Here is a 19,543-nt window from a genome sequence, read left to right as displayed (position 1 = left end):
TTTTGCAAACTAAACATTCCCAAATCCTGCAACCTTTCCTCATAAGACAGGGTTTGCAGACCGGTCACCATTCTGGTCGCTCTTTTCTGAACTTGCTCCAGTTTGTTGATGTCTTTTTTAAAATGTGGTGCCCAAAACTGGACACAATATTCAAGATGAGGTCTGACCAAAGAGGAGTAGAGGGAAATAATGACTTCACGTGATCTAGACTGTATGCTTCTGTTAATACATCCTAGAATTGCATTTGCCTTTTTTGCTGCTGCATCACACTGTTGACTCATATTCAGTCTGTGATCTATTAGTATACCCAAGTCTTTTTCACATGTGCTGTCACTTAGCCCTATTCCTCCCATTTTATATTTGCTTTTTTCATTTTTATTGCCCAGATGTAGTACTTTGCATTTCTCCCTGTTAAAAACCATTCTGTTAGTTGCTGCCCACTTCTCCAGTTTATTTAAATCTTTTTGAATCCTCTCTCTCTCTTCTCTAGTATTAGCTATCCCTCCTAGCTTTGTGTCATCAGCAAATTTAATCAGTTTACCCTCAATTCCTTCATCTAAATCGTTGATAAAGATGTTGAACAATACAGGGCCCAGGACAGAGCCCTGTGGTACCCCACTTGAGACATTCTTCCATCTGGATGTGCAGCCATTTACGACCACTCTTTGGGTCCGATCACTAAGCCAGTTATGAATCCACCTAACAGTTGCCTTGTCCATTCCATACTTAGTCATTTTTTCAATAAGGATTGCATGAGAGACTTTGTCAAATGCTTTGCTGAAGTCAAGATATACTATATTTACAGCATTTCCTTGATCCACCCAATCAGTGATACCATCATAGAAGGAAATTAAGTTAGTCTGACATGACTTATTAGTTACAAACCCATGCTGACTCTGTTTAATCACTTCATTCTTATCCAGGTATTGACATACATGTTGTTTAATAATTTGTTCAAAGATCTTTCCTGGTATAGAAGTCAGACTCACCGGCCTATAGTTGCCTGGGTCCACCTTCTTCCCCTTTTTGAAGATAGGAACAACATTTGCTCTTCTCCAGTCTTCTGGCACTTCTCCTGTTCTCCAAGAATTTTCAAAGATTATGGAGAGGGGTTCAAAAATTTCTTCTGCTATCTCCTTCAGTACTCTGGGGTGTAATTCATCTGGACCTGGAGACTTGAATTCATTTAGGTTAGCTAAGTGTTTCCTCACTATCTTTCTGTTTATAGATATCCTGGATTCTTCTATTCCCTTAATAGGACAGTGAATAACAGTTGATGTTACATTTCCTTTCTGAGAGAAAACAGATGCAAAATAGGAATTCAAAAGTTCAGCCTTCTCAACATCCTGTCTTACCATTTCATCATTTTCATCCTGTAAAAATCCTATAGCATCTTTGACTTTTCTTTTACTTTTGACATATCCCCAAAATCCTTTATTATTTCTTTTGACATCTCTTGCAAGCCTCAATTCATTTTCAGCTTTAGATAATCTGATTTGTGCCCTGCAGGTTCTGCAGACAGCATTATATTCTTCTTTAGATATCCCTCCCTCTTTCCATTTTATAAACATTTTTTTCTTCCTTTTTAGCATGTGCTTAAGTTCTGTGTTCATCCATCCTGGTTTCCTTAAATGCTTCCTATTCTTCCCTCTTTTCGGAATTGTTAACAACTGTGCTTTGAGAATTTCATTTTTCAAGATTTCCATCCTTCCTGGACATTTTTGTCTTTAAGGATATCCAGCCATTGGATCCCTCCAATTCTCTTTCTGAATCCCTTAAAATCTGCCTTTCTGAAATCTAACCTTGACGTCTGAGTCTTCACAGGTCTTCCGCCTCTAGTTATCCAAAATTCTAAAATAGCATGGTCGCTACCTCCTAGGGTCCCAGCCACTTTTACCTCCTCAACCATTTCCTCCCTGTTTATAAGGATTAGATCCAAGGTAGCAGTTCCCCTTGTTTTCTCCCTTACCTTTTGGAAGATAAAGTTGTCAGCAAGAGAGGATAAGAATTTCCTTGACCTGTTAGTTTTGCCTGAGAGAGATTCCCAGCAAATGTCTGGATAGTTGAAATCTCCCATGACAACTATGTCATATTTTTTGGAGAACTTGGCCATTTGATGCATAAAGAGTTGATCCATATCTTCAGCTTGCACAGGCGGCCTGTAGTAAATGCCTACAATGGTGTCCTTTCCATTGTTCTGTCCTTGTATTCTTACCCAAACAGTTTCCACAGAACTCCCAGTCTCTGAAGCTTCAATATCTGTGCAGATATACGCGTTTCTAACATACAATGCGACACCCCCTCCTCGTTTATCAAGTCTGTTTCTTGCAAATAAGTTGTATCCTTCTAGTCTTGTATTCCAATCATGTGTATTGTCCCACCAAGTTTCAGTGATTCCAATGACATCATATTTCTTTTCCTGTGTTAGTAGTTCCAATTCTCCTTGTTTGTTGCCCATGCTTTGTGCATTAGTATAGAAACATTTTAGTTTGTGATTGGTTTCTCTTTATCCAATATTTTTATTAATTAGATTCTTTCGTCTTTTTTCTTCCTTTCCAATTCTAATAGCAGAGTTCTCAATAGCATTTGTCAGGTGTATGGCTTTTTCTGGTCTTTTGCTTCCCTTCCCATGTTGCTCTAGTTTAAAGCTCTTCTTACAAGTGTAGCAAGGCGACTTCCAAATACATGCTTTCCAGTCTTCGTAAGGTGCACCCCATCTCTAGCAAGTAGTCCATCGTATAAGTAGTTCACTCCGTGATCCAGAAATCCAAATCGTTGCTGACGGCACCATCGACGTAGCCAGTTGTTCACCTGCAGAATCTTATTCCACCTCCTTGTTCCATGGCCATCCACTGGGAGGATGGAAGAGAAGACCACCTGCGCTCCCAGTTCTTTCACTTTCTTGCCTAAGTCTTCAAAGTCTCTGCAGATGGTTTCCAGGTCGTTTCTTGCGGTGTCATTTGTCCCCACATGTAGTAGCAGGAATGGTAGTCATCTGTAGGTCTGAAGAGTCCTGATATCCTGTCAGACACATCTTTAATTTTTGCACCTGGAAGACAGCACATTTCTCTTGAAGTTATATCCGGTCTGCAGATAGCGGCCTCTGTTCCTCTCAACAGGGAATCCCCCATGACCACCACTCTCCGTTTCTTCTTCACAACATTTTTCTTTCTCCATCCAGGAGGACTCTGAGGGCGTACAAGGTAGCTGTTTGTGGGTAAAGTCTTATCCTGATGTATTTCTTCATCGTTTTCCTGCGTGAGAGCCTGGTACTGGTTCCTGAGAAGTATGGGTGCTGACTGCCTCCTGATCCTCCTGCTTCTCTGGGTCACATGTCTCCATTCCTCTGTTTCTTCAGGTGCACTTCGAATTTCTTATCTTTCTGTAACATGAAGAGATAATTCTGCTCGGTCCATGAACTCTTCACCTTCCTTAATGATCTTCAATGGAGCTATCCTCTCTTCGAGATTTTGCAACTTTTCCTCCAACAGGGACACAAGCTTGCATTTGTGGCATGTGAAGTTTGGCTTTTCCACTGGTAAATCTGTGAACATGTAGCAAGAAATGCAGCTCACCAAATGGCTCCTGGCCTCTTCCATCTTGAGATTTCTTAAAAACGACGAAAGATGAGCCACAATTCGGCGCGCGGTTTTTCGATTTCCTCTTTTCCGCTGCAACTGCCAAAACCCAGTGATCGTTGAGCTCGCGGAGACTCTTCACTTATCCCAGAAGGCACTGGGAATATGCAAATGATCTCCTCAAGACTCTTCCCCTGGTTTTCCGATTTCCTCTTTTCAGCTGCAACGGCCAAAACCCAGTGATCGTTGAGCTCGCGGAGACTCTTCACTTATCCCAGAAGGCACTGGGAATATGCAAATGATCTCCTCAAGACTCTTCCCCTGGTTTTATACATCACATAGGAGACACTGGGGCTGGAACATACATATCACATAGTAGATTCTAGCCCTAGAGCATATATATCCCATAGGAGATACTGGGGCTAGATCACATGTATCACATGGGAGATACTGAAGCTGAAGTATATACAGCACATTGGAGACACTGGGGCTGGAGTACATACAATTGGAGACGCTGGGCCTGGAGCAGTGACATCACAGGAGACACTGGGGCTGGAGTATATACATCACAGGTGACACTGGGGCTTGAACATATACATAACAGGAGATACAGAGGCAGGAGCAGAGACATCACAGCAGATGCTGGGCCAGGAGTAGAGACATTACAGGACATACTGCAGCAGAAGCAAATACATCACAGGTGATGCTGGAGCAGGATCACAAACATCACAGGAGACGCTGAGGCAGGATCAAAAACATCACAGGTGATGCTGGGGCAGGAACAGAGACATCACAGGTGAAGCTGGGGCTCCCATTGCTGTCTTCCTGTTGGATGGAAGCGCATTGCAGGCTAACTCTGTCAACCGAGTACATCCTGACAGAACGTATTCCTTCAATGCATGCTCTCTGGTGGCCGATGAAATGCAGTTGCTGACCCGTGCACTGCATTCACCGGGAATCAGTCAGGTGGCCAGAAAAAAGTCCATGAGCTGGAGGTTCACCACCCCTGGTCTAGATCAAAGCATATTCATATGCTTGAATGGCCCAGTCAATTACTTAAACCCCGTTGAGAATCTATAGCAAAACTTGAAAATTGCTGTTCACAGATACCTCCATCCAATTTCACTGAGAAAGCGCTAGTTTGCAATGAAGAATGGGAAAAAAAATTAGCTTTTAGATTTGCAAAGCTGGTAGAGACATACCCCAAAAGACTTGCAGTAGTTGCGGGTCAGGCATGTGTCTCCCTGCAGCATAAGTATCACTGCAGTAAAAGTATCGCGAAAATGCAGCTATTGCTACAGCTGAGAATTAACATCAAGCTCCTCTCCTCTCTTCACACAGGTACAATCTCTGCTCCAGCTACAATCCCTCTTTGCTGTCATCTAGTGCAACCTTTCATTTAATGGTACAATCTCTGCTCCTGCTACAATCCCTGTTTGCTGTCATCTAGTGCAACCTTTCATTTAATGGTACAGTCTCTGCTCCTGCTACTGCTACAATCCCTGTTTGCTGTCATTTAGTGCAACCTTTCATTTAATGGTACAATCTCTGCTCCTGCTACTGCTACTATCCCTGATTGCTGTCATCTAGTGCAACCTTTCATTTAATGGTACAATCTCTGCTCCTGCTACTATCCCTGTTTGCTGTCATCTAGTGCAACCTTTCATTTAATGGTACAATCTCTGCTCCTGCTACAATCCCTGTTTGCTGTCATCTAGTGCAACCTTTCATTTAATGGTACAATCTCTGCTCCTGCTACTGCTACAATCCCTGTTTGCTGTCATCTAGTGCAACCTTTCATTTAATGGTACAATCTCTGCTCCTGCTACTGCTACAATCCCCGTTTGCTGTCATCTAGTGCAACCTTTCATTTAATGGTATATAACAGTGCCTACTGAATGTTTGCTAAATTCATTTGTTGCATTAAACTCAATACTTACTGCTGTATAGCCATCTTGGGGCCAGTAGAGATGTTATCAGGTGTAAGGTGTTAAAAGCATATGGATGTAGCCAGGCCCTGTGCCTTTGATTGTCTAACATCCCCTGGTGTGCTAGGCAATTGGTAATTTATCCCAAATCAGTTCCCACAATCCCTCTCACCTGATCTTCTACTCAGTCCTATATATTCAGATGCCTTCTAGGGGGGCACGCGTGCGGGTCAGGCACTTGTCTCCCTGCAGCATAAGTATCACTGCAGCAAAAGTATCGCAAAAATGCAGTTATTACTACGGCTGAGAATTAACATCAATTAACATCCTCACTCCATGATACAGACGGTGCCACTGCTTTCTACAAATCCACTCTCGCATCAGCTATTGACACGGTTGCCCCTCTCGTTCATGGCAGAATGCGACGTATCAACAGACAACCCTGGCACAATAACACCACTAAAAAGCTCCAGCAAGTGTCCAGGATTGCAGAGCGGCGCTGGAAGAAAACAAATTCGCAAGATGACTTCACCACATTCAAAGGGGCAACACTCGATTTCAAATCTGCCCTCACCTCTGCTAAACAGGCCTACTTCACAACCCTCGTATCTTCCCTATCTTACAACCCAAAACAGTTATTCAAAACTTTTAACTCCCTCCTCCGCCCACCACTGCCTCCTCCAACCTCCCTCATCTCTGCCGAGGACTTTGCCACACACTTCAAAAACAAGATTGACCAAACAAGGCAAGTCTTCATCACTCAACCACCACAACCCGTTTGTATACCAGACCAATGCCCAAACCCCATAACCTCACTCTCCAACATCACTGAAGGGGAGCTTAATCGCCTCTTCTCCAAATTGCACCTCACAACCTGTACCTTCCCTCACGTAATCTCCGATCCTCCCAAGACCTCCTTCTCTCCTCCACACTTATTCGCTCCTCACCCAACCGCCTCCAAGACTTCTCCCGAATAGCCCCTATTCTCTGGAATTTTTTGCCTCAACAAGTCTGACTATCAACCACATTTGGATACTTCAGACGAACCTGAAAACCCACCTCTTCATGAAAGCCTACAGCCTGCAATAACCCTGCTACCTCCTTCTCTTTCACCACTACCGGTGATATCACCTCAACCAACACCAGAACTGCTGCAACCCACCAACCTACTGTCTCCTTCCCCACCATCCTGTAGCATGTAAGCCTGAAAGGGCAGGGTCCTCTCTCCCCTCTGTATCAGTCTGTCATTGTTAGTTTGTTTACTGTAAGTGATATCTGTAATTTATATGTAACCCCTTCTCATGTACAGCACCATGGAATCAATGGTGCTATATAAATAAATAATAATAATAATAGTAATTGCGGGGAAAGATGGTCCTAAAAAGTATTGACTGAGGGGAGCTGAATACAAATGCACATCACACTTCTCAGATTTATATTTTAGAAAACCATCTAACATTTCGATCACACAAATTTTTGCTAGTTTGTGCTGGTATATCACATAAAAGCTCAATAAAATACATTTAAGTTTGTCGGTGTAACGTGAAAAAAATCGGGAAAATTCACAGGGTATGAATACTTTTTCAAGGCAATGTATATTATTCTTTGAAATGTTCCAGGAATTATACTTACAAGATCTTATCTCAGGACTAATCTAAGTGATGGACAAATCTTTCCTCTCACATAAACATAAGGAGAGACTGTCACGGGGGGCAGAGTTGGACTGGTCTGGTCTCCGGCATTGGCCTATTGTATCTTAAAAGGTTTTTTCTTTGAAACACCAGAGCATTTCAGAGAGTAATATACTGTATTTTTCCGACTATAAGACACACTTTTTTCCTCCAACTATGTGGAGGAAAATGGGGGGGTGCATCTTATAGTCAGGATGTACCTGCTCTGGCTGTGGTGGGAAGGTGGGGAAGCGGCAGCGGTGGAGCATCGGGTCACAGGAGGCAGGAGTCGGCAGCTGTGGCTAACTCTTGTGTCTGCTGCTAAAAAAAGAATATTCACTGCATTCCACGACCATGGGCGTGGAGGGCAGTGAATATTCAGTTCTTTTTAATAGTGGACTCGCTGTTATCCTCAGCAGCCGGCTTCCTGCAGGGCATTCGCGTGTCCCCGCTACTTAAGGCAAAGAATATTCACTGGCAGGGACATCATGCACTGCTTACAATCCAAGGACAGCTGCTGGAATACTTATGCATACCAGGATGGGGATGAGAGGGCCGTGCATACCAGGGTGAAGATGAGGGGGTCGTGCATACCAGGATGGTGATGAGGGGGCCATGCATACCAAGATAGGGGTGAGGGGACCATGCATACCAGAATAGGGATGAAGGGGCCATGTATATCGGGATAGAGATGAGGGGGCCATGCATACCAGGATAGGGATGAGAGGGCCATGCATTCCAGGATGAGGATGAGGGAGCCATGCATACCAGGATAGGGATGACGGGGCCATGCATACCAGGATGAGGGGGCCGTGCATACCAGGATGGGTATGAGGGTGCCATGCATACCAAGATAGGGATGAAGGGGCAATGTATACCAAGATAGGGATGAAGGGGCAATGTATACCAGGATAGAGATGAGGGGGCCATGCATACCAGTAAGGGGATGAGGGGACCATATACACCAGGATGAGGGGGTCATGCTTACCAAGATAAGGATGAAGGGGCAATGTATACCAGGATAGAGATGAGGGGGCCATGCATACCAGGATGTGGATGAGGGAACCATATACACCAGGATAGGAGATATTAAGTACAGAATTGACTACATTTTTTGCTTCAATTTTTTTTCTAATTTCCTCCTCTAAAACCTAGGTACGTCTTATGGTCCGGTGCGTCTTATAGTCCGAAAAATACGGTACCTGGCTGCAATTTTGCAGTCAGACTGCAAATCTTGCTGCCCTCTGTTTGTGCAGCATGAATCATCTGACAGCTTCTTTTTAACCAGTTATGCAACCTTTTAGCACAAAATGTAAAATTTGTGGAAGAAAATTTCAGACATACATAAAAGGAAAGGGAGACTGGAGCACATTACACAAAAATGTAGCGACAATTGATAAATCAACTGAAAATATCTAAAAAATCCCAAACCTCGCCCACAATGATGAGCATAAAAAAAAAGACAAAAACAAAATAGACTTTAAAAATGTCACAAATTAAAAGAAGAATTAGGTGCAAATGGAAAATAAGTGAAAACATCAAAAAACTAAACAAAAAGATGCACAGTTGCAATAATAATTCAGCTCCATTGTGTTTGATCTTTCCACTTGTTTTTCTGAAACCCCATTCATTTTCAAACACTGTATTATACTGCAGGTACTTACAGCTGGGCAGCACTCATAGCTATCCAGCAATGGCAACCACAGGGGGTCTCCTGCAGACCCTGGGTTGCCATACCAACCCATCGGTGACCCACGGTCATGTGACAAAGGTGCCGATGGGCGAGGTTTGTGACTCGCTTCCGGCATGATCGTGTTAAATGCCGCTGTCAAAGATTGACAGCGGCATTTAATATGCTAACAGCTGCGGGTGGACGGGTGCTGACATGCGCTGGAAAAGAAGCGGGCTCAGTACATGAGCCCACACCAAAGAAGTAAACCTAACATGCGCAGTACATGTACGGCCGCATGTCGTGAAGGGGTTAAAACTAGTATTTCCTATGTCAGTCTTAAAACAAAAGTAAATTGGCATAAAAAGCATCCAATATATTAAGAGGCACACAACTCTTAAAAAATGTGATGCATCTTTTGGTGTCTGCTCAATGCAAATCTACACCTGTTATAAGAAGTCATGGAATTGTACTAGAATTTGGATTGATAGAGGCCCCACGTCATCTCACCTATCCTGACACATTTTAAACAATTTAAGTAAAAAGTCACAAATTTTAGCATAAACACGGCACATGCCAAAAAGTGTGACTCTTTTTACTCCCCTAAAGTAATGCACAGCCATTGGTAAGTCACCTCTTCCCCCCCCGATCTAAATGCAGAGCTAAAATACAGTCTAATTGTAGAAACTATAATTATATTTAAGGGATTTTGGGAGTCTCAACAGAGAAAGATGATCCCAATAAGCCAACACTTTCATTTGTCCAGATTTTACAGGTTTGGTCTAGTAAGAGCAGATGTACATACTGTAGCTACACCAGGACAACGTCTCTATCTTTAGTGCATGCCGGTGTTATCACCACTGTCAGACTACCGGTACCGTCCCCCGTGGTAATTGAGGTCTACCTAGATTTCACTTTGGGTTAATGATAGATGAGAGCCATCTTCACAGACAGTGATATGTGATATACATGACAATGAAGAGGTCACAGACAACATCCACAAAGAAATGTGAAATTTAAGGCCAGACAGTTTCGGGCATTGGCACTAGTCTACAGTTTCATTAGCTAAGAATATATTCCATCTTTACTAATGCAAGGTTATTTTTATCCGCTCACCGGTTCATTCATGACTTCAGAGAGTTCTGTCAGAATTTCCCTGTAATGAGACTTCATCTCTTCTTGGTATTCCAGCTGATCTTCCTTTATCAGGCGCTCATTTACTTCTAAAGCCAAGCCGCATGTATCTGCAAATTGTCTGGAAAAAAAAGTGCACGTAAAGAACATAGTGAGTGTGGCAAAAGGCAGAAAAATAGCGATTGGTCAATATGGACACTTGTCCTCATGTGTAAAACATAAACTTTAAGTAAGAGAAAAAATATGACCAAAATGTGGCTATTGCTATGTCGCTTTCTTACTACTATAAGTCAATTTTTAACTTTTGCTTGGAAACAGTCTTCATAAAATCTCAGAAAATCTCTGACAAATGAATACTTCTGAAAAGTTGACAAATTACCCATGGTGGTAACTTCTGCCGGTGTATTCTCATAGGTAGGCAACAATGCCCTTTATTTCTAATATTTTGTTTCTGCATTAGTATCTAGAGACAGAAAAGTTCCCCAACAGAGACCGGCCATTTTGTATTTTGGCCATACAAAACACCAAGTCCTTGGCAGGATGTGATTGCTGATGGTTATATGGCTACCTTATGTGAAGCTTTGGCAATAGAGACAATATAACCAATAACTTCCTTCTGTACATTGAAATAACTTCTCACTGCATTATTTATTCACACATCCTAGTTTTGTCTTTTTGCAATAAAGAACTTTATACTTTGTACATTATGTTACCTGAATATTTCTTTCAGATGCTTTACTTGGTTTTCTGGGTAATTGTTGGCATTTGTCTCTGTTAGAAACGCTCTAGCGTATGCCATCGGGCCGGCATTTACCTGAAACCCAGCAAATTAGACTTCAGAACAGAAATGTTCAACGTTAGAAGATAAAGGGCAAATAAATATCTACATAGGTTACAAAGAATCATGCTAAAAATTACATTTAATACAGATAAGGATAAAATGTCAGTTTTTCTTTGACCCTAATCTTTTCAATGTGTCTACGCAAACATAAAGTGCAAAATGTGATTTTTATTAGGAAGAAAATAAACTTCCTTTACAGCAGTGTAACATATGGGGGATTCTCCATCCTTCAAGCCCATAGGACAGGTGGAGATTTTATTTATTTGACACCTCACCATTGTAAGGTGACCCAATCTGCGTTCTTCGGCCACGATTCATTAAAGCAATTTCACCAGAATACTGGCAAAAATTTCTTCAAAAAAGTTGCCATATTTTGGCACAATTTAGAGTTGAGCAAAATTTGCAACTTTTAGCATTCTCATGTCTCATTCATGATGTGTGGCTTTCCCTATGCTAGAAATGTCACTCTGGTAATTCAATAGCTCCATTAGGACTTACAACCAAACTTGGCAAAATGGGGTTGAGGTGTATTGAGGGCCATTCGCTATAATGATGCGGAGGAGTCGCAGTGTGCTCTGTCATGCGTTATTTTCGGCCGGCTAAGCCTATTGGAGGTGGGCACCAAGATGTAAAAGACTTGCTAAGTATATACAGCCCAAAATGATACTTGGCAGAGAACACTGTGACATCAGTATAGTCCTTGGCCTCTTTGGCACACACATCAGAATCTCCTTTCGCAGGGGTTTGGACGCAAGCCCCGATGGAGCCATTGAACATAGTGGCAAATGCTATGTGAACCTAGCCAAAGACAGATTTGTCAGAAAATATTACCAAAGTCATTACACCTCCAGATACTTGTGGTGTAATCTGAAGATTATGGAAAAGGAAACATTCTGCCTTACTGTTAACTTTATGGATTCAAGTAAAAACCTAGTTCTGATTGATCAGTAGTTGATTATACAATCATTGCTGCCTCTATACAATGGACTTTACATCAATCAGCCATAACAATAAAATAGGTGAAGTGAATGACATTGATTGCACGTTATGGTTATACTAGGAAGAAAGTGAATATTGAGTTCTTGAAATTGATGTATTGGATCAGTAATTGTAAGGATCGGAGCCTCTCTGATAACGGTCAAACTATAATGGTAAGATGGGCAATGATGGGGAAAAGCAGCCAAGACACATAATGTTATTGTCATTTTTCTAATGTAAATTTAGGGCGAGAACTTTTTCATATTGTTCACCTGAAACTAAGGCTACTGTCAGTTAATTATGCATACGGTTATCCGCTTTGACTATTTCCGAGTAATCGGACCACCAATGACCAAAGTCATTAGACTGTCTCAGAGCTTGTCAGAAATGGGCAGTCAGGCTGGCCAAGAACATATCATGGGCGTCCCCTTGACAACCCCAGTGAAGGCTTTAAGAGCACTATTTTCTACTCACATTTTGGAAAACTGGAATAAATACAATTGTAAACATCAGACAGAAGAGAACAGCTTTGATATACAGGTTTTAATGAGCTATTTGCGCTTCTCACCTTGACGCTAACACTCCCCTGAAGCTTCAACTGAAGTCTTATCATATCCACGTCATCCATTGTGCAAAGCTGCTGCAGCTCCTGGACTTTCTTGTACATCTCATCTATTGCAACCTCTATGGGATTCAATTCGGTGCTTGCCTGGCTGATTACTTGTATCCTTTTTTTAACATATGGAAATGAATGGCTGGCTGCAGGAGAAAAGGAACAGTCCATGAAATGGTCATAGAGTATAAGCCATGTTTGTCCAAATGTTATTCCTACTTTAACTGTACATATGGTAAAGCAGTTAAATCAACTTTTAGGCTATGTGCACACGTGCGGAATTGCCGCGGAAGTTTCCGTGGCCATTCCGCCACTCCTTGCCGCGGGAAATCCGCATGCGGAATTCCCGTGAAAAACTAGCGTTTTGCAAGCGTAATTAGCTTGCAGAATGCTAGCGTTTTCCAAGCGATCTGTAGCATCGCTTGGAAAACTGATTGACAGGTTCGTCACACTTGTCAAAAAAAGAATTAAAATAAAAAAATCATGATATTCTCACCTTCCGGCATCCCCTGCAGCGTTCCCGCCTGTCAGCCACGCTCCCGGCATTCTCCAGTCACAGTGATGCCTTGTGACAATGACCTGTGATGACGTAGCGGTCTCGTGAGGTCATTGTCGCAAGGCAGGTCGTGGGGTCATTGTCGCAAGGTATCACTGAGACTGGAAGATGCCGGGAGCATCCCTGAGGCCTGGGAACGCTGTGGGGAACGGCGGAAGGTGAGAATATCACGATTTTTTAAATCTTTTTTAATTATTTTTAACATCATATCTTTTACTACTGATGCTGCATAGGCAGCCTCAATAGTAAAAAGTTGCTCACACTTGTCAAACACTATGACAAAACGCTAGTTTTTCGCGTGAATTCCGCATGCGGATTTCCCGCAGCAGGCAGTAGCGGAATTGCCGCGGAAATTTCCGCATGTGTGCACATAGCCTTATAGTGTGACCATGTATGTACAGTGGATTTATCAGGATGTGTGTAGATATAATGATGAGATTGGCTATTTAATAAGCAGAAATGAGCGAACATTGTCTGCTCCTTCCTTAGTTGGCAAGCTATACTGCTTACCGAAGAAGCTGCAGCGGGAATCTGGATACATGGATTGCTCCCAATAATCAGGTGTCCGGTGCCGCAGCTGCATGTGTCGCGGCTGTGTGACAGTCACAACACACACATAGAGAGACTGCATGTTGTGACTGTGCTAATGGTTCAAATTTCAGTCCTACAGTAAGCAAACTATCTGGTGTAAACATAGACTAGTCAGTCTCAAGATCCCCATCAAATTATAAACTAGCATAGACCCCTGTGATAATGTAAATCTGGCGATTTTTAACACTGACTAGTATAAAGTAGCACTCCGGGGTTATTTTTTTGTTTCACCATTGGAAAGCTACCAGTAATGTATGCTCTCTGTGTATTGTAAAATACTTACAGGAGGCTGGCTTCTATGGTTTCTGGTGCTATTCCGGTCCCGCTACACCATTCTGTGACCACAGATCTGACTGGTCACTGCTAATGATCATTATCTGTCTTTACTCTATACTTACGGTAAGTCAATGAGAGCCTTGTTCTGTGTCTCATAGATGCTCAATGAGAAGTGACTTCCAGTCTGCTCAGTAAACTTAGGCCTCATACTCACTGGTGATAAAATCGGATGATTGCAATCCGATTTTTAATCGGATTGCACTCTGACCCATGTTAGTGAATGGGTGACATCTCACACTTGCGATTTTTTTCTCAGCCAAAATCGGTCTGAGAAAAAAATCGCAGCATGCTGCGATTTGCAGCGATTTTCGCCAATAGAAGTCAATGGGTGCAATTAAAAAAAGGACCAAAAATGGACCATCCGTTTTCCATCCGTTTTTAACAGATACATCACCATTCTGTGGTATAGAACACTGTAAATGATACTGTAAATGACTGTAGAAAAAGAGTGGCTGGGAAAAAAAAACGGATGAAAAACGGATGGAAAACGGATGGAAAAATAAAAAATCACATAGAAATCGCATGACACTGGCATAACACTCCACCCTTTTTTCCAGTCCAGAAATCGGATCTTTTTTTAATCGCCAATGGGTATGAGGCCTTAAGGTACTGTCACACTAAGCGATATCGCTAGCAATATCGCTATAACTTGTGATGCTATAGCGATATTGCTAGCGATATCGCTATGTCTGATACTTACCTACGACCCGCTCCCCCGCTGGTTATCGCTGATCGCGCGAGAATGTTCAGGACCGCTTCTCGTCATCAGCTTCCTGCGGCGCTTCCTGTGGAGAGACGAGCGTGGAGTCGGGCGGGAGGACGCAGGATCGCCTAGTGTGACAGGTAAGTAGCGATCCCCGTCCCCAGCGATGTCGCTGGTGAGATCTGCCTGTGTGGCAGCTCACTAGCGACCACTTAGCGATGTACCAGCGATCCTGACTGCGTCATATCGCTGGTCGGGATCACTGGTACATCGCTAAGTGTGACAGTACCTTTAGGAGTTTTCCAGCCAGTCACAACTACGGTCTCGTAGTACAGAAGAGGACCGTAGCGGCACTGGAAACAGCAGATGTCAATTGGTAAGTATTTTACTAAACACATGGCACACACATTAACAAACTTATCTAGTGGTGAAAAAAAACAAACAAACCGGTGTGGTACTTTAAGCTCACACTGTCTAAAAGTTGCACAGTTTTAATAGATCTGCCCCACTGAGTATTCAGCTTTCGTGGTGTATAAATCGGCCCCTCTCCTTCCTGGCACCCTAGGCAGCTGCCTACTGCATCTCTCTTCTGTCCCTGCCCTGCCCGGATTGTGTGTACTTGGACAGTAGTCACTTACTGGTCAGCACGGTGCGCCTCTTGCATTGTTCCTCCACTCCACCATGTTTCTTCCCTGATAAGGTGAATGGGGTCTCAAATACAAATCTGCTTATATTGTGGTGTTTCTCAAAATCAGTTTTTCTGTCTTCAAGCTCTTTCTCGTCAAAGTAAGGCGTGACATATGTTACTTGGAAGTAGGCAAATTTGGGATCCAGATCCTTCGGATTCACCTAAATAAACATTAAGGAATACTTACAGAAAACGTGAGGTGTTAACAGAGTATTCCAGTTTCGACCATGATGTGCCTCATTTTATCAGTCTTACAGCTGATGTACACGCTCAGATAACACTTCTCACAGTGTTTTGCTATTCAATGAGATTTCTACAGCATTTACGTTGGATAAGTATGAGATTAAAATAGCTTATCGCCCATTACTGTGCGTGTTATCTGAGCTGATAGAAGCGGGGTGGAGGGGGTCAGCAGATTTCAGCACTTAACCCTAGCAGAAAGCAAAATCTCACTAAGGGCCCCGTCACACATGGCGACTCACCAGCGATCCCAACTATATCAACTTGTCAGGATCGCTGGTGTGTCGCTACATGATCGCTGGTGAGCTGTCAAACATGCAGCTTCACCAGCGACGCCGAGCTGGCGCATCACTGTATACATTAGTTACCAATGCAATGATGCAGGGAGCTGGTAACTAAGGTACACATCGGGTTTCTAAGCGCCGCGCGCTGCTTAGAAACCCTGCGTTTACCTTAGTTATCAGCGCGCTGATCGCTGGTCTCCCGCAGCGATGCGTGCTGGCCAGCGGGAGACCAGCGATCAAAAAAATGTCCTGGCCATTTCAGGACGATCAGCGATACCGGCAGGGGGGCCGGTCGCTGGTCAGTGTCACACACAGCAATCTCGCTGGTGAAATCGCAGTTGCGTCACAAAACTTGTAACTCAGCAGCGATCTCGCTAGCAAGATTGCTATGTGTGACGGGGGCTTAAGAATCCCAAAAAACTATTTTAGGATTATAGTAAAAATATAGGAAAACATAATTGTCACAGTTTGGTCACAAATATTCACACTGATTATAATTGTATTATGGATGGATGGTGGAAAGTAAAAAAAACTGGACCAGACACAGCTGACACTGCTTATCTCATGGGAGACAATCGAGTTTTAATTCAAAGTGATGGGCGACCACCATACATTTATGTTTTACAGTGAGATATATTCATCAGTATCTCTGCTAAATCAGTATATTAAGAGGCAGAGCACTTCCAGTGTCAGTGATGACTCCTTTACAGCTTAAGGCTACGTTCACACTATGAGCTTTTGACAAGTTTTTTATGCTGCATATTTTTTGCACCATCTCTGTATTTGCATTTTGCATTCTGCATTTTTTCGAAAACAATATACGCAAAGTAAAAAACTCACCAAAAGCTCATCGCGGTAACATAGCCTCAGGCTGTGATCACATGCAGTGGTTGTTTTTTCCTGCATTTTTTTAATACAAATTAAAACCACCTTTATACAGTACCAGCAAAAGCTATGAGATTTCAGAAATTTCGTGCACATGCTTGGTTTTTTTTCTGACTGAATTGGAAAACTACAGCGTTTTGTAACTGCAGCATGTCGATTCTTTCAGCGTTTCTTCAGCATTTTTACAGCTTTTTTTTTCACCCATACAAAAAAAGCAACAGCATTTTTGTGGCATAGTTATATGGTTTTGTTGAATAAATGTAACTTTATTAAACATGTTCTGTAGACAAAGAACACATCAGCACTGTAAAAACACAGCAAAAAGTGTGTGAAAGAGGCTGTGGAAACACTGCAAAAAATGACGCCATGAGGCTGAAAAATGGGTGTGTTGATCACAGCGTTTTTTACTGCCAAGGGAGCAAATTTTGGCTGCAGGAAAAAAAATGCAGGAAAAATGCTGTGTTTGAACATAGCCTTATAGAGTATAGCATTAACATATAACATTTCAAGTCCCCGCTTGTATTACATCCTCAGTATAACCATTGGTATAACTGCAATACTATGGATTCATGGAGATGTATCACACATTTTCCAGTATGCGTTGCAGCAGGACAGGACTATGGAGGATAACAATATCTAGATCCTCACCTTTGTACACATCACCCACCTTGTTGGAATCTTGAATAATTTTCACGTTTTCTGCTCCAAACTTATCACTATACAACTTGAGCAGCCTCTGTGATATTTCTGACAGCCCTGTTAATTTGGGCTCCTTGTAGATATATTCTTTTCCTTCTTCTTCTTCAAAGAAACCCTGAAAAGAGATGATCAGTATATTTCAATTTGAGATTCGTTCCCCAAAGCTGCGGCTTCCACGGTTAGTCACTTCAATGAGGTTATCGGGCACCCTACAGCCAGTACACATGTGCATGCGGAATCTTTGATGCATTAGAAACAGAATTATTAATGGATGATGAGGAATCGTGCTTGTGATGAGTGGCTGCATCGCTCAATTCTTGTAAAAACGCAGACACGGTTTAGTTGCGCTTTAGTTTTAAGTAACAAACACAAATCTCCTGAATTTTATGAAGCTAAAGTGAAATGTGTCCTGTACAATCTCTGGGTAAAGTTGCAAATTGCCTCTTCAGAGAGGAAGAGGACTTGAACTCTATAGCGCCACCTGTTGGTAGTAGCGATCGTACAAGTCACAATCAACCCTTTAACGAGTCTTGTAATATGACTTAGGATAAAAGCCAAATCAGAATCTCAATTTGCAGACATGGTGTTTCAGGCTATTGGCACTCGTCAGTGCAAAGTATGAGAACTGATTTGGCTAGGTGAGAGGCTCTGGACTGAGGTCTAAAGGGTAAGGTTTCTCCTTATGGAGTGTGACATACCAGCTCTGGCTTGTCAAGGTAAGGAGGCTTATTCGCCGTGCAATGCAAACACCCTGTCTGCAAATTGAGATTCTGATTTGGCTTTTATCCTAAGTCATATTACAAAACTCGTTAAAGGGTTGATTGTGACTTGTAGGATCGCTACTACCAACAGGTGGCGCAATAGAGTTCAAGTCCTCTTTCTCTGAAGAGGCAATTTGCATATTATTTTCCCAGAGAAGCATTGCACGGCGAATAAGCCTCCTTACCTTGACAAGCCGGAGTTGGTATGTCACTCTCCACAAGGAGAAACCTTACCCCTTAGACCTGCGTAAAGTTGGGCACCTATAACAGGTAACTGCTGTATTACTGATGGGGCTCACCCTGGGGCATTTACCACAGAACCCTGTTTAGGGCATTTGGGAGACTCTGTTCACTAATACTATTTAGCGAACAGGAGAATATATATTTCATACTCATGGATTGGCATCAATGATATTTGAAGAAATATCTCAAGGGCTGTGGCTACAAGCGATGCAGTCAGTAGCCAAATTCCAAAGATCAGCAACCAAAGGGAAACTGTACGCTGATTCTAGATGCCCAAACCACAGGAAGCATGAATCATAGACTGGTGCACGACTGCAACAGGCATGTTTTTCTCTAAAGAAAAAATATTCCTTGAAGATCTGGCTGGAGACTTTGGACGAGAATAGTCCAGCACCGCTCCAGGTGATTGACAGGTTTCTCCCAATGTACACACATCGGAGATGCCTACCAATCAACTACAGCAGTGGTTAGAGAAGCTGGCCATGATGGAGCTGGACTACTTTCATCTCTTGCTATGGTCCTGGGATTATCTTACTATATCTTCTCTGAAAAGCCGGAGCGCTTGAAAGAAAAATATACCTGGCTGAAATTGTGCAGTCAGCGCACGGGCAGCATGAATCTTTCAATAGTGGGGTCTACTTGTTCAAAGGACCACTACTTGGGCAATAAACGCTACTTTATGAAAAGATTTTAATAGTGATACTAATAAATAACAGATTCCTATGGTGCTGTACTCTATTACACCCTGAGTAAGCTCGGCCCTATGCACACACTTTCATATATATGGCATCTGAAGGAACATGCACAATTAGTTTTCTATAAAATTTGTATGTCTGTATGAAGCGTTACTGCCGGGGATTGCGTTCCAACAACCGGATAGGATGTGGGCGTCCCCGGAAGTGATGTCACCGCAACAAGGAAACGCGGTAAATTGGATTTAAGGTCGTACTTGTTTAGGCTGCTGCGCAGATGGTTGGATGAAGATGACCGGTAACATTAAGGTGCAGGCATGGTGTTGGGACTGACTCACCAGCCGCACCCCTGAGGAATCTTAGGCCTGTTTCACACATCAGTTTTTCCAGAGTAGTCAAAATCCGCCAAAAAGTGAAAATGGCGGATCCGCTAAAAATGTGTAAAAACTGATGC

At 42.7% G+C, this 19,543-nt stretch overlaps 1 protein-coding gene across 6 annotated transcripts in view; it reads right to left on the bottom strand.

The window, feature by feature from the left end:
• The window catches only part of DOCK10 (dedicator of cytokinesis 10), a 387,536-nt gene that overhangs the window by 6,382 nt on the left and 361,611 nt on the right, over positions 1–19,543 (bottom strand). For all 6 annotated transcript variants that reach the window (XM_073579093.1, XM_073579089.1, XM_073579094.1 and 3 more), the window contains 5 exons: positions 17,362–17,508; positions 15,236–15,446; positions 12,367–12,557; positions 10,693–10,793; positions 9,962–10,100 (listed from right to left, as the gene is read on the bottom strand). In XM_073579093.1, coding sequence (XP_073435194.1) covers positions 9,962–10,100; positions 10,693–10,793; positions 12,367–12,557; positions 15,236–15,446; positions 17,362–17,508 — 789 coding nt within the window. The remainder of the gene's footprint in view (positions 1–9,961; positions 10,101–10,692; positions 10,794–12,366; positions 12,558–15,235; positions 15,447–17,361; positions 17,509–19,543) is intronic.

Source organism: Dendrobates tinctorius, unplaced genomic scaffold (genome assembly GCF_039654945.1).
Source record: "Dendrobates tinctorius isolate UK_male_01 unplaced genomic scaffold, ASM3965494v1 ptg000060l, whole genome shotgun sequence".
In the NCBI taxonomy this organism is placed as follows: Eukaryota; Metazoa; Chordata; class Amphibia; order Anura; family Dendrobatidae; genus Dendrobates; species Dendrobates tinctorius.
This window is presented reverse-complemented; position numbering and strand designations above follow the sequence as displayed.